General features: G+C 38.8%; 1 protein-coding gene across 1 annotated transcript in view; it reads left to right on the top strand.

Moving 5' to 3' along the window:
• Hsd17b12 (hydroxysteroid 17-beta dehydrogenase 12) overlaps positions 1-15,596 on the top strand; it is a 138,040-nt gene that overhangs the window by 91,100 nt on the left and 31,344 nt on the right. The window contains exons 5-6 of the mRNA XM_031371118.1: positions 11,290-11,354; positions 12,165-12,209. Coding sequence (XP_031226978.1) covers positions 11,290-11,354; positions 12,165-12,209 — 110 coding nt within the window. The remainder of the gene's footprint in view (positions 1-11,289; positions 11,355-12,164; positions 12,210-15,596) is intronic.

Below are 15,596 nucleotides of genomic sequence, written 5' to 3'. Positions count from 1 at the left end.
TCTTTGTATAGCCCTGGCTGTCCTGGAACTCACTCTGTAGACCAGGCTGGCCTCGAACTCAGAAATCTGCCTGCCTCTGCCTCCCAAGTGCTGGGATTAAATAAAGGAAGGGGTTTTTTTTGTACTTTTGAATATTAATTACAATTAGTAATAGTAGAAATATAAATATCAATAGGATATACTCTATTTGAATAGCATTAAGCATAAAACTATAATCAATGCTTAATAAGGAAAATTAATATTTTCAAAATTATAAAGGAAAATGCTAAAGCTTTTGCCATGAAAGAAACATTAAGTTTTCAATAAAATAAATGGAAAGAAAACAGCTCTGAACTGTGCAATGTGCAAATTTATACTGAAAGGTCACCATAAACTGATGAGACTCTAAATGCTGTATAGACTCAGGAGTTAGATCCATAATCTGTTATGCAAAAAGCTAAGCAGCTGCTGATGTCTTCCAGGTAAATGCCAACAAGTGCAGGTTCCAGCAAGCGTAGAAAACGTCACCATGTAGAGAAAATTACATCCTTATTTCCTTGACTAAGAAAGCAATTGGTTAACAAAATCTGATTGCTGTAATGCTTACTTGATCTGGGGGAAGTTCTCATATGTGTTCCTAATCTGTTTGGTAGACTCTACAATAAACATCTCAGATATGTAATTTGCCAAGGCCAAGGGAGTATCCTTGGATTTGAAACATATCATAGACAATAGTTTTTTTTTCAAATTCCACCACTATGACTTCTTTAGCTTTATAAAAGTGAGATTCTTTATTCTGCAAGGGCAAGGAATGGCCCTTTGGGGAAATGCTTTCAGACTCCTGTCTATCTATAGTACTATGGTTTGTGTAAGCTCCACATGGAGTAAGGAGAGCCATCTGGTACCGGGTAGGTGTGTCACCCGGGCTTATTTTGTATTTTAAGCTGTGGTATCTGTAATACCCATTGGCAGTGGGCCCTGTTTATATACCTGGCCCCTATTTAAGTGGCCTCATTTTAATAACAATATACAGAGATGGTAGAACTGGACTGAACCTTATTCTTTTCCTTGCCTTTTATAATGTAGGTAGACATTTTTTAGGTATGTAGGTATGCTTTTTTATAGATAGCTTTCATTTTAATTTTTTTGACAATTTCATGCATGTAAATGATGTATTTTGAACATATTCACACTCAGTTACCCTCTTCTGTCCCCTTTCCCAGCTTATCCTCCTTCTACTGTAATGTCTTTGTGTGAGAGAGATAGAAAGACAGACCCAGACCCATTGACTTTAATTAGGATTGCTTGAATGAACACAGTTGTGTTGCGTGAATTATTTGTTAGTGTTTTAACCTCCAGTCAACTGAGTGGGAGCTTAAAAATAAATTCTTACCCGTGCAGCCATTTCCCCCATTAAACTTCACAAACTTAAGAAGTACCCACATCCCAATATTCTCCCCCAGAGTCCCTATTTCCTAGCCTGCTCTGGGATAGTCAAATATTAATGTTTTATATACCAAACCAAAAGCCAATTTGAAAAGAAATATCCAACAGGCTAGTAACAATTAGTTCTGTCTGTATTCCTAAACTTTCCAGGTTTCTTAACATAAGACTAGAGTACGTACTTAGTTAACTTCTGAAAAGCAGCTTGTAGGTGGGGATGGCTATCAATCCCCAGAACGTTAAATGAGGACTACACATAGGAAGCAAGAGGATGCAGAGTGTGTTGGGGAAAGCTGTAGAACTGCATGGAAGGATGGGAGTTTGAGCCGCATAGGAAATCAGGACTCTATAGTCCTAGTTTGATGAAGAAAGTTAAGAATAGAAAAGTCTTAACTTATTCAAAGAGTTTAGAGATATATAATGTTATAGCCTATATTCCTGCTCTTCTTGTGAACTTTAAAATACTGTTTTAAATTGTCTTTTGAAGTGTAAATGCCTGCAGAAGTCCATGGTATTGTCAGTCAGTTCCATCTTACTGGGATTAGTTATTCATGTGATTACTTCTGTACTTTTAGCTATGTCTGTCACTGTTTCTTTGCTGTGAAGACACCCATGGCCATGGTAACACTTATAATAGAAAACATTTAACTGGGGGCATGCTTTCTGATTCAGAGGTGTAATCTATTATCATCATGGTGGGAGCATGGTGACAGGCAGCAAGTGCTGATGCAGTAGCTTAGACTACATCCCGATACATAGGGGGAGAGAGAAACTCTGGGCTTGGCATGGGCTTTGAAACCTCAAAACCCACCCCAAGTGACATAGTTCTTTCCACAAAGGTACACCTCTTATTCTTCTAATCCTTTGAGTTTTGTCACTCCCTGGTGACTAGGCATTCAGCTACATGGCTGAGGCTTAAGAAAGAACAGGAACTCTGAGCTGAAGTGTGTTGGACAGGAGTGCAGGGAAGGATTGCAGCAGTGTAACAGGAAGACTGCGAGGGGGAGGAAACAGGTTTAGTTTTGTTTTGTGTCACTGCCAAGATACAGCTTTCCTTTCTAGGGATAAGGACAGGTGACGCTTCCCTTCTGTAGTGCTGCAATCTTACCCTGTTACCAACATGCTTTCTTGCCCGATACCAACTGCAAGCTGGCTGTCTCTAGGCCAGTTGTGACAGGTGGCTAAAAATTCTAGGTTCCTGTGGTTCATTCAAGTCTTAGCTACCAAATTATCTCACAACCATCCATAACTCTAGTTCTAAGAAGTCCAGTGCCTTCTTCTGACCTCTGCAGGTACCAGGCACATATATGATACACATATATGCAGGCAAAGCACTCATACACATAAAATACAATAATCTAAAAATTAAATTTCTATTTTTAAAAAGCTAGGCAATATCTATATTATATAATACCTTTTCCTTATATTTAAAACATTTTTGGGTACAGTGTGCTACTTATATGCAAGAAAAATATGTGATGGTATAATCAGAGTAATTGGTAGTTCTGTCATCTCAAACATTTATTACTACTTTGTGTTAGGAACACTGAAAATCATATTAGTTATACTAAAATATACTACTGAAAGTTGTAAGATACCTGCGGTGCTGTAGAGCACAACAAGTTAGCACTCCTATTCAGCTGCATTCCTGTATCTTAACTGTTCTCTCCATCCTCCCTGTCTTCCATTGGGCCTTACCTTTGGCCATTTGATTCTCTCTGCCTGTTTGCTAAATTGATTCATTCAACCAGTTAGATGTTAATTTGTTAAACTGTTAAAATTCTAGAGCAATATCAGTAGACAGTAAAACACATCATCACTTTCATGAAAGATAGCTATTGAACAAGTGGTTGAGAAAGAGGGAGCTGTTGAGACAGTTAATATGCATCACACATGATCTCCCTGAGAAAGTAGTATTTAAGTTGAAACCAAAGGGCAAGAAAAGAGGTATCAGAGGGTCTCAGGGTAAAGGAGCATCATGCATCTTGATGTCTTTGTGCTTGGCATTTTGGAGGACATGAGAGATGATCTTTAAACCTAGAGAAAGGATTTTAGAGGGGACTGTAGCAAAAGAGTGGTAATTAGAGCCAGATCTTGAAGTCTTAAAAAGCCAACTTTATAAATATGGAGACGTAAAAGGAAAAATTTGTAGATGAACTACATTTAACAGTATTTGAGCAAAGAACTATTCACACCTCAGGCCACCTTGAGAACACAAAGAGGCTCACAATTCTGTTCTGTAGTGTGGGTAGGTAGAACTTCAGCTCAGAAAATGGAGGTGAGGTACAGAGTGGCTTGTTTTCTCTGCCAAGTTTGCTTTGTTTGAGTCTGGTCATAGCCACTGCTGGCCTGGGATTGAGTAGGCTGCTCTATTAATGCTCACCCTGTCTGTCTCAGAAGTGTGTTCCTAAGGCGTGTAAAATGAGGACATGACTGCTCCAAGGTGTGGTTGAGAAGGTTTTTATTGTAGATATGAGGGAGAGTACACCCAGAGGTATCTGGGCATGGAGAGAAGGTAGTAGAGTAGACATAACCAGAGGACTGTACTGGGCTGAAAAGGGAGAGCAAGGACCAAGACAGAAGGGCAAGACAGAGGTAGGGGTGGGGACAAGGTGGTGGGGGTGGACTAAGAGAGTACTGGCCAGAGTGGCAGGGTTATTTAGGAATGAGATGCTAGGGGAAGGCAAGCCCATGAGCTGGAGAATTTTAGGGTAGGGGGCAGGGTGAGAAGAGCTGAGAAGGAGGAGCCACAATGCCAGCAAGGACTCTGTAACAGGCACTTGCTATACTGAGACAGCCTGGAGGTCAGTGTGTGCTGCATGGTAATTGGCACTACACTTAGCCATTCATCCCCTATTTCTTTTGGGCCTGACATAAGTTAGATCTTCAGTTAGTTTACTTGTGAAGTAAAATTGTAGTTTGTTAAGAAGGAGTGAAAGCAAGCATGAATCCTCAGGCCAGATTTAGTTTAACAGACTTTTGGGGAATTCACCGTTTTTAAGTACAAACTGACAACATTTTTAGGAAGTCTTTCTGACTTCCAAGTGGAAGAAGGCAAGAAATGTGTGGAAGCCAATAAGGCTATTCCAAGATGGTGAGAGCTTCTTAGGATGGCAGCAGCGGAGGATGGAAATGCCTGAGAGGAGAAAGCTGAGCACCGTGTGCTCCAGGCTGGGCAGAATGGTGCATGCCTTTAATCCCAGTACTTGTGAGGTAGAGGCAGGCGATTCTCCATGAGTATAAGGCCAGCCTGGTCTAGAGACTTCTAGGACAGCCAGGGCTACATAGGGAGACTCTTCCTGAATGAATGGACGAAATATTCTGCCCATTTTACAGAAAAGGAACAAATGCAGAGAGGTTAAATGCATTATTTGCAATTAGATAACTACTCAACAGCAACTTTCAAGTTTTATCTTAAAAAATAGGGAGACATTTTTCTACAAAATTCTGTAAAGCAAAGTGATGACTTCACCTGGAGTCCTGGCTTGAGAAGTTGAGAGAAATTCTGTGCAGATCCAAGTAGCCAATGGGATGACTGGTAGGAATCCCCTCCTTTGCCAGCGGTGACCCTTTGCACTGGAGGTAGAGGACTGCTAAAGGGCTCTATGGAAACAGAATAGACATAGAAGCTCATTTATTTAGGGACACTCTACAGGAACATCATCCAGGAGAGTGCCTTTTCATCAAACTGAGTATGTTGAGTGAAGAGTAGATTTCTGAAGTGAGCACAAGACTGTTAGAATTCAGAGTTACTTTCTGGCATTAATTAAAGCAGAGCCTTTAACGTAAATCTGTGTAATTAGCTCTATGATTTCAGGAACATAAATAGAAATGAATAAATATCCCCTATTAGCTATCGTTGAACCACCAACTTGTGGTGTTCTTGCTGGATCCTCACTTTTGATTTTATGTATGCCCAATCTTACCTAATTTTGTAATGAGCATCAGTCACGTGGCAGTTTGTAATTAAACAGAGAAAGGTGTGTGCTGTTGCCTCTGACTCAATCTTAATTTTTCAATTTCTGATTAAAGGCACTGCAAATTTAAAGCCTTATAAACTCTCTTTTATTTGGAAATTGCTAGTTACAAGTGTATGAAAACTGTAAAGTTTGCAAAATGTTTTACATCGTGTTCCAAATATCATCTGTCAGTGTATGAACATGTGCTAGCTCCAGCAATATGTTAAGAAAGCAAAAAAGGAAATTTCTTTGCATCTCTGTCACAATCTCCCTAAGACTGTGAGACTAGGTCTATTGAGTGCAGTGAAGAGGACAAGAGGAGGTACTGGATAAATCTAGCCAGTACGAACCTGAGCTCTGCCTTCTGTTACTGGTCATATTTAATAAAAGCAGGATTCTTGGTATTGGACTCAGAGTAGGAGGGCAGTAAATATTTGTTGGATAAACGGCCACATAACAGCAGCTTCTTCTTCATTTACTGACATTTTAACCTGCTTCAAACAGTGGATTTGTGGCTATATCCTTCGCTGAAATGATTGTTCCTCTCTCATGTATGAATAGTGAGGAAACAGGCTTATTTTATGTCCCAGTTGTAGAAGCAGTGATGATTGTGAGGGGCTGAACCCTGACTCTGCTGAATTCTGAGGTCTGTAGCCTTTTCCAATTTTACTTTTATAGTGCTAGAGGTCCAACTCAGGGACCCCCCACATGCCAGGCAAACACTCTACCATGGAGGTCAAACCCCAACCATTTTAAAAAATGTAAGACAGAAAGTGTTATTCCCCAACATACACACAGACTCATGCACACTCCCTGAGCCTTTGATATGTTCACTATTCCAGAAGTCCACATTAAAAAAACAAAACAAAAACAAAGTTTATTTTAAAATACAGTGAAATGACATCATTGTTCAAAACAGGTTTTACTAATGAGTTTTCAGTGCCAGGACTGGATTCATGTGTATAATTATGAATGTGACTGAAGTATAAGCTTATCTTTTCTGCCTTGTTGTCATAAGAAGGAAACAGAGAATACTTCATGTTTTGTGATTTATATTTGGAAGCTCAGCCATTAGGCAGAGTATTTTTAAACCGCATTAATTTCTTATGTTTCTGCTTAATGTAAAAAATGAAGCCAGTTGGAAGTGGCCTGTGTGGAGTTAGTGCATGAATGGATTTTCATTTTCTAGTAATTTATTGTTGTATGTTCCATCATCATGCCCAGCCTAGATCCCAGAAATCTACTTTTTCAATGACATCATTCTGTCTCTAGCAACTGGCTGTGATAGAGGATTATAGGCCCATGGAGATCAGTAGCACATGAACTTTGAAGGAACAAAATCTTGTTTTGTTTTAAAGAATGAAATGTGGAAATGATTTTAAGTATTATGTCATTTAAAATATTAATAAAACACCCAGAATTATGCTGGATTTTCCAAGTCTTCTTTCTTAATGTAGCATCACATGGACAGTAGTATTCTTGGTGGTTCAGAATGGGCCCTTAGAGTGTACCTAAGTGAGCTCCCTGCCATTCCTCCCTGCAATGACCCACTCCATAGGTTTATGAGGATGGTATTTCTACCCATCACCAATGCCTTTCTGTTTCCCCGTTCTTGGTCTATCTATACTTCTGCTCTCTCTCAGTCTCAGCTGTTCCATTGGATTGTGTGATGGTTGGTTTCAACTGCCAACTTGATGGACTCCAGAATCATCCTACTCTTAAAGGATTATTTAGCCTCTGGGCACTCTTATGGAGGATTAATTGAGGTGGGAAGAGTAGTCCTGAAAGTGGGTGGCTTGATTTCCTGTGGTGGGGTCCTTGGCTGCTTAGGAGAGAGAGTGAGATGAGATGAGCTTACCATTCTGCTTCCTACCTGCATGTAATGCTGACAGCAGCCTCCACTTCTGCCTGCGCACGGTTTCCTGCTGTGCTGGAAATTACCTAAAACAGTGAGCTGAAATGGATCTTCCCCCCTTACGTTGCTTTTATCAGGGAGTTTTATCACAGCAATGGGACAAAAATAAATAAATAAAGACAGGCTTCTGCAGTTTTAGAACCTCATAAGGAGTACTGGGAAAGTTTTCACTGTTCAAGGCCTTGTGCTGGTTACTGGCACAGTGAGAATTCTGAAGTTATGCAGTTGTGCTTTGCTTTTTGAATGAGATGATGTGTTCATTACTAAGAGAGTTTTGAAGGCTCTAGGGGTGGGTGCAGCAATACAGAACCATGGTTTCTGGATGAAAAAGCTACGAAGCTCACTGGCAGTGCAATGAGCTTTAATGCTAATTAAAGATATTACCCTTTAGAAGAGATGGTCAACTTTCTGAATAAAGTTAGAACAACTTGTGAGACTGTTTCTGTGGATCCTGTGAGGAATTGTGTAATAAGTACATAAAGCGATGGCACTGCTCACACCCATCCTTAATGGGATTAAGCTGTAATGGGAATACTGCCATCTTTCACTCCTACTCACAGCACTCCCTCTCCCTTCAGTCATTGGAAGCTTCTGATCTGCTTTTTGGCTATTACTGTCACCTACTGTCTCAAAATAAAACTGCACTGGGTTTGCCTTTCTTCAAGAGATTCCCAGTGTTGTACACTTACTGGAAATAGTTATTGAAGAGTGTAGTTGAAATGGAAGTTTCTGGTTGTGTCATGTGATGCAAACCCACGTGTTTTACTGAAGCAAGACCCATGTGAGGACCTGTGATGTTTGGAGAGAGTATAAATATATTGTATTTGTCTTAAATCTTCCCTGATCTTCACTTCATTAAGAAAGGCAAGGAACTTCTGGTGTCCTGGCCGGTTCTGGTGGCTCCAACTGACTCCTTGGGATTTGGTGGAGGCCTGGCGGTTTCTGCTGGATTGTGCCACTACTGCTAACTTGTGTTTGGTTTCCTGGTACTACTGAACTAAACTGCTGGTATCCTGACAAATGCAGATTGGAATCGCCCCAAAAAACTACTTCTGAACAGGTCCACATCCCCTTGTCCTATTTACCATCTTTTCTTCCCTACCTTTGAACGGTGTGCTAGAATTGGGGTCAAAATGTTTAAAAACCCTTATTTAAAGTAGATTTTTTTTAAAAAAAAATCTAAGCCTACATGTAATGGTGTTCAAACTATCCCTCAGAAGATTTAATAGTACACAGTCTGCTGAAATGACCTGATAATAAAAGTAGCAGGAGAAAATGCAGACAGATTTGTTAACTTACACATATATATCAAGAGCCACGAGTAGGCAATTAAAGTCAGATGGTTAAACCTCATACCCTTCCCACATGACAAGAGTGTAGGAGGAATATAGGTAGTTGTAGAGAGAGGGGTAGCAAATGATTTTAGAAGTGATAAATAGTACAGAGAAGAGATAATGGCTTCTGAGAAAATTCCTCGAGCTATAGGCATGATGCCTGATTTCAAGTCTCATCTGTGATTGAAGCTTTCAGTAAAAAGGTGGAAGGTGACCCTACCCATCTTTAGTGGATTAAGTCTTTAAGTAGAGGACAGTGACTTCAGTGCAAAACTTCATCCAGAATCTGCTGATTCCAAAGTCCCTTGAATATAGAATTTCAGCATCCAAAGATACTGTCATTGGAGTTAACTATGTACTCAGAGCTGAGAGGAGCAACAGTTGTTCACAACACAGAACTGATTATTCCCTACGAATGATAGCAAGCCTGGATTCTACAGCAGAAGGTGCACACTGGAAAGCAGAGAGGGCTGGAGTCCTGGTGCCCGCTGTGCATTTGCCACCTCTAGTTTGACATCTGTTTTTACTCATCCATCTCATCAGCTTAGACCTGATGCTCTGAAGTCCTGTTCTAGCTTTCACAGTTTTTATTCGCCACTAAACACCATCTTCCTACATGAGAGTTTATTGTTTTGGACTAAAGAGTTGTTTTTTGTTTTCTTACATGGCACTGTTGGATAGATATCCCCATTTTCATTGTATGAGCAGACAGCATTGTTAGTTTCATTTGGTCACTTAGTAGAGGCAGATCAGAAAGCTGTCTACTTTAATACTTTATCCAGAGTATCACTTCCCAGCTTGCTGAGTTATTGTGTGCTTCTTCAGTTCAATTTTGTGCTTATAGCACATGCTAAGATCAAAAATCAACTGTTCTACTTTAAAAGTTCTAGATTTCAGAACAATAACAAAAATAGCCCACCAGTTTTGACTCTTAAAAGATTTCTTATTGACTATTTAATAATTACAAACTATTCATCCTTTGTAACTCAGCACTGATTAAACTAGAGGCAGCTGAACTTAAGGCCTTACCTTTGGTTATTTGGTTTAGTTTTTAATATCTTTTATAAATGTGATTACTGAGACACTTAGTAGAGGGTGGGATACGATCAAAGTAAATCTAGACCTGCTGCTACTAGCTGTTTAGATATTTTTCCTCTTTGGGTGAGCATGAAACCTATGAATGGGCTTTCTTGTTTTAAGATGGGTTTTAGTGAGCTGTTCAAACCATCCTCACAGAAATTTTTCGAGGAAAACCTGAAGACTCAGGCTCAAGTGACAGACTTAGTTAAATATAGAGAGGTACCCCATTCCTTCCAACTATTAATTTAGTTAGTCTGTTGGACAAAGTACTTCTGTCAGGTTTATCTGGCCATAGCAAACTGACCATAATTTTGTTATCTTCTTGTAACTGAAACTTTTTTCCTAGTGCTTTGGTTTGGTTAAATATTGCCATTAGTGTTTTAATTATCCAATTACTACTGATCACTTTTCCTAATTGATATGAGAATCCTTCACTTTCTTTCTTCCCAGATGAAGGTGTATGGCAGTTTGAGTGATTAGAGTTAAGGCTCTTCTGAGCTTGAATTCCAGCATGATTTGTCCCATGATCTTGGGCTCCTTTTAAGTGCTGTGGATTTTAGTTTCTAGGGCATAATTTAGAAATTACCTAATGGGCTTGTTGTGGCAGTTAAATGTACATAAATAGATAATGCAGTTTATGAGTTAATTGGTTTATGTAAAGTCAGAGATATTTTATCCATTTGGGAATGTTCCTTATTTTGTGTTTCTTTGTCTTTCTGGGTCTGGAAAAAATTGCCTGTAATGGAATATTCAAATGTAAGACCTAATCTGTATAAGTATATTGGTGCCAAGCTGAGGTTAAATGATTATGCAGGGAGGGTTCAAGGTAAGCTAAGATACGACCTCAGCCTTCCACAGATCATTTATCAGAGATACTTGGCCTCACCCGCCCTCCAGGCTACCCCAAGAAAACCCTGAAGTCAGGCTCTAGGAATAGACTATCATGACTCTGGACGTTCTGTTGTGAATATTGATTGTTTGGATTGGGAACCTTTTTCTTCCTACTAGATAGTAAATCCCATGATCCCATGAGAATCCTTCTCTTCTCTTCTTCCCTTTCTAGTTCTTAGCAGCACATGGTTGGCCTACGAGCATGTGGCAACTATTTGTCACATGACTGAGTAAACCCTTACACTACCAGTGAACAGGCAGAGACATAAACTGGACATGACTTATTTAGGTCACACATTTTATGCCATGGCTGTAACTAAAACCCAAGTTTCCAGTCTCCTGCACTATACACTCTGTGTTCTTCCTCCTCCAACATGAAGGGGTAAGGTACAGAGGAGTGGTTGGCATTACCTGTAGGTGACCAATGTAGAAGAAGAACACACGTTCCGGAGAGCTAGCATGGACAGGGAAGGCATTCGGGTGGTAAGTACAGAAAGGCTCCATGAAGGAATAGCATTTAAACTCCAGTAATAAGGATTTGAGATAGAAAGCTCTGGGAAGGTCACACCTTCGCCAGGAATTATATTTATACAGTTATATGTATCATTTTAGTCTCAGTAGATAAATCTTAACATTTCAGTACATCATTAAAATAAATGGACTAGCTAATAGTCTTGTCTTATTTCAGTGAACAACGTGGGCATGTCATACGAGTATCCGGAATACTTTTTGGAAATTCCCGACTTGGACAACGTGAGTCTTTCTTTGTTTATTATGGTAGCACAAAGAATGCATGCACATGTCAGTGAGGCTGGAAGAGTGATTCCAACTGAGGGTCAGAGTCCAGCTGTCTACAGTTCAGAGCTTGGCTCCTGTGAGGATAAACCTAATCATAGCTAGTTTGTCTATTTACCCTTAAATGTGAAATAGGCAGCTTCAGGAGAAGGCTAGAAGGATTGAAGGAAGAAATATTATGATGATGTCATTTAAATAGTACCAGGGTCAATAATAGCTCTAATTTCCTTTTTATTGTTTTTATTTGATTAAGATAGCTCTATTTTAAGTATTGGGGCATCAAAAATTAGTTTAAAAACTCATAAATATGTTAATATGTAGCAGCATAGTTGATTCAAGTACCTTAGCTTTACTAAAATGAGAGCTACAGCCTTGATACATGCATAATCCTTTAATGAAAACTAAGAAGTTACATCTCTGAAGGACCATATCAGTTTTTGAAATCAACTGAAGCTCTTAGTTTCAGTCATTTCCACTTTCTCTATTAGTTGAGAGGAAATTCTTAAGTGTTTTATTTTGGATTTAATGTGTCTCTTCATGTTCAAATTTGACTTGCACATCTATCTTATGTTTTTCACATTCGTATTAATTACTGCTTTCATTACAAATACAACACTGAGATAAAGCTGATGTCTACCTCTCAACCCCAGCTCTACTGTATTTCCAGTTCCTTGTGTTATCTGCAGAAGCTTCAGGTGTGTCTCCCCAAAGTATATTTGTAACATTATTACTTTCTTAGTGAACTTAGATTATCCAATTTTTTTGCAGATGATCAAGAAACTGATAAATGTTAATGTGCTTTCCGTTTGCAAGGTAAGCAGCTTTGTTATAAATCCGTCTTCTTTTTTGGCTCTATCTAAAAACACTGATATAGAGTCCGTTAGCTCATTTCTGTCAGCTCTTATTTACCACATGTATTCCAAATGAATGTGATCTATCTCCTTGTCTCCAGGAAGTAGAAAGAGCTGACCACCAAACATACTTGTCTTAGCTTACTTTCTAACAGTGTAGCAAACAGTTCTCATGTGTCTTCTATGTACATTCAACATGGTGGGTAACAAGACTGCAGGTTAAAGACGGACTCACATGAGCCATCTGCTGCTCATGGCTGGTTTGTTTCCATTTTGACATACATAGTAGTTCACTGTTATATGGGAAGTCAAGAGACTAGAAACCAACGAGAGTAGTTTTTATTAGCTATACCTAATAGCCAGCCAGAATAGCCTGCCATGGTGGCAAACATCTTTCATCTCAGAACTCAGGAGGCAGAGGCAGGTAGGGCTCTGTGAGTTCTAGGCCAGCCAGGGCTGCAGATCAAGACCCTGTCTCAAAGAACAAGTGAACAAAGAAAGAACAACAAAAACAAAGAACAACACAAAGACTTGTTCATTGTTTGCTAAACATGTGTTGTAGTTGTGTTACTCGTGTATAACACAAAATTACATGATGACTCTGCCAAAAGGAGCAATAGCTAGATAGTAGACGAATCTAAGCTCTGCTTGAACTTGCGCTTTTGAAGTTACTGCTAAGGTATATAGAACAAACCATAGGGAAGTATTGCCAGAGGCTTGATCCTCATGCACAGTATCAGACACTTTAAATCTGAAAATTCTTGCAGAAAGCCACTGCGCTTTTAAAACTCCTGTATATACTAGCTTGTTTAAGGAAATTGGAAATAGCTTAAGTCAGAACTCTTCAAAATAAGATAAATATAAGTTAATAAGTTAAATTATAAATTAGATGTTTAAATAAGGATTACATGTTTCACTTTGTGGTGAGCTCTTGGTGTTTTTCTGTATTATGGATTTTCAAGAGAAACTATCTGTATGTCTTTATGTTCTGAGAGAAGTAAAGGCTGCTTCAAGTCCAAGAACCTAGCACTGCTACACTTGGCCTTTGTCATGTATGGCTTTGCTTTTCCCTGGGTAATGTAAAGGTTTAGATGTGTTAATTCAGTGCTTACAGATAAAGAACATTGGCTAGCTTTTACTTCAAAGCCACCTCAAATATATTATATAATAAAATGGCAAATGTTTTTATCAAATAAATAATTACTACATTGTATCTTCTTCTTTGTTATGAATCAAGGTGTCTGTGGTTCCCCTCCCCGTGTGTGTGTGTTTGTGTGTGTGTGTGTTTGTGTGTGTATTGTTTGGCTTTTATATAAACTGAGGTTTAAGTGAGTCACCAGTTGAGATATGAGTAGATAGAGATCAAGACCCACATTTGTGAAACTGATGTTTTTAATGTAGCTAATAGGAATATATTGTATAGGTTTAAGGGCGCTTCTTTACCAGATTTATATAAATGTTCAGCCTCTAACAATCTCTATCAGACTTACTAAGGAACTACCGTTTTCTAGCCATGTTAGTCTCGGGGTAAATTACTTTTCACTTTACTTTTCATCTGTAAATTGAAGATAATATTTTTCTTTACCTCAGTGACTTGTTTGAATGAAGGTGATCTCTATAAAACTCAGAGTTGGGGATGCAGCTCAGTAAATAGAGTTGTTGCTTAGTAGGCATGAAGCCCTAGGTTCAGTCCTTAGAACTACATAACGCTAGGCATGATCATGTGTGCCATAGGAAGTGGAAGAAAAGGCAAGAAGATCAGAAATTCAAGATCATGCTTGGACAGACTGAACTACATGAGACTCTGGGTAGAGGGTCAGAGAGGAGAAAAGAGACACACAGAGGGAAAAGGAGTGGGAGGTTCGGGGGAGGAAGAGAGCAAGGGAGGCTCTAAAAATGTTATTATTGCTATTAAATTCAAAGTTAATAAAAATATTTTATTAATCACATGCAATAATGGTTTTATTTTTTTAGAAAAATAAAAGTTTTATATAAAAAATAATATAAATTCTATTATATATCTTATGAAATTTCCTTTTAAAATGAATGATTTTACTGTTACTCTGATTTTTTTTTTTTTTTTTTTTTTTTTTTTTTTTTTTTTTGGTGCATCTGGCCAAAATGCTTGAAAATAATGAGTGCTAAGACAGTGAGGTATTTCACAATATGTTGTCCTAAGTTAATGAGAAAACCTTGTTCAAGTGCTTAAGGTTTATGTTGTCAAGTTCTTAATACTAGCTGTAGGTTTAGCTCCTGAAGACTCCCATTCTTCATCAGATCTTACTCTGGATCCTAGTCTTTTCTCTTACAGCTCTGCTTGCCAACACTTCATTGTTGGCCTTGCTTTAAAATGCTGGCCTCCTGTTTCCCACAACATGAATTTTTGGCTGGTCATTTGTAGAATACTAAACTAATAATAAAAGACCAAGGTCCTGTTTTTAATCCTGGAGCTTGTCCTGCTTCATGGCTACAGACCGTGTCCTTCTCACAGCTTCTTTGCACAGGTTAGCATGTGATCCATCTCATCCTTGCTTAAAGACCAAATAGTGTTGGTGTGTGTGCATCATGGATAAGATAACACAAACCCAACAGCTCTGCAAAGTAGCTAGCCCATTCTTCAAGTGATGGTAAACACTAGAGGTCATGATGCACATCTGTTAATCCCAGGACTTGGGAAACTGAAACAGGAGAATCAGGAATTTGAAACCAGCTTGAGTTACATACTGAGCCCCTGTCTCCAGAGAAAAGGGGCAAGGAAGTGGGACGGGAATAAGAATGAGATACTGTTCCTAATATCTTAGTGTCTTATACAGCTTGTCTCCCCCTCTTCATTCTTCCTCCTCCCCTTTCTCTTCTTGAATTGGTGTTTATAAACTGGTTCCTATGATTAGACACAGATGCTCATTTTTAAAATACTTTGAGACATACCGAAGGGACATATCACTAGTAGAATATCTGAATGTATGCTCAAAAGTTATACAGGACTTTGGTAGAACAAATCCCATTTTAAAAGCACTAAGGGATTTTACTATTTAAAATACTTCTTAAATAAGTTGAATAAGCATCCTTTAGTCAGTCTTAAGCATGGATCTAAATTTACTAAATCTACTAAATCTAAAGCATCATTGTAATGTAAACTTCGAATGGAAAAGCAATTCAGACCTCCTGGTTCATGATGTCATGAGAACCATTAGAGCATGGTCCACAGTTGATTTGGGCTGATGCACTGTGGGTAGGATCAATAGCATGACCTCTTAGGCACCATGCAGAAGTAAAAATGGTTTGGAGAAGTGAGAGTGGTCAATGAACTGTGGTAAACCAATAGGCAGAAGATGCAATGAGGTCAGGA

This window comes from Mastomys coucha, unplaced genomic scaffold (assembly GCF_008632895.1).
Source record: "Mastomys coucha isolate ucsf_1 unplaced genomic scaffold, UCSF_Mcou_1 pScaffold15, whole genome shotgun sequence".
Taxonomy (NCBI): domain Eukaryota; kingdom Metazoa; phylum Chordata; class Mammalia; order Rodentia; family Muridae; genus Mastomys; species Mastomys coucha.
This window is presented reverse-complemented; position numbering and strand designations above follow the sequence as displayed.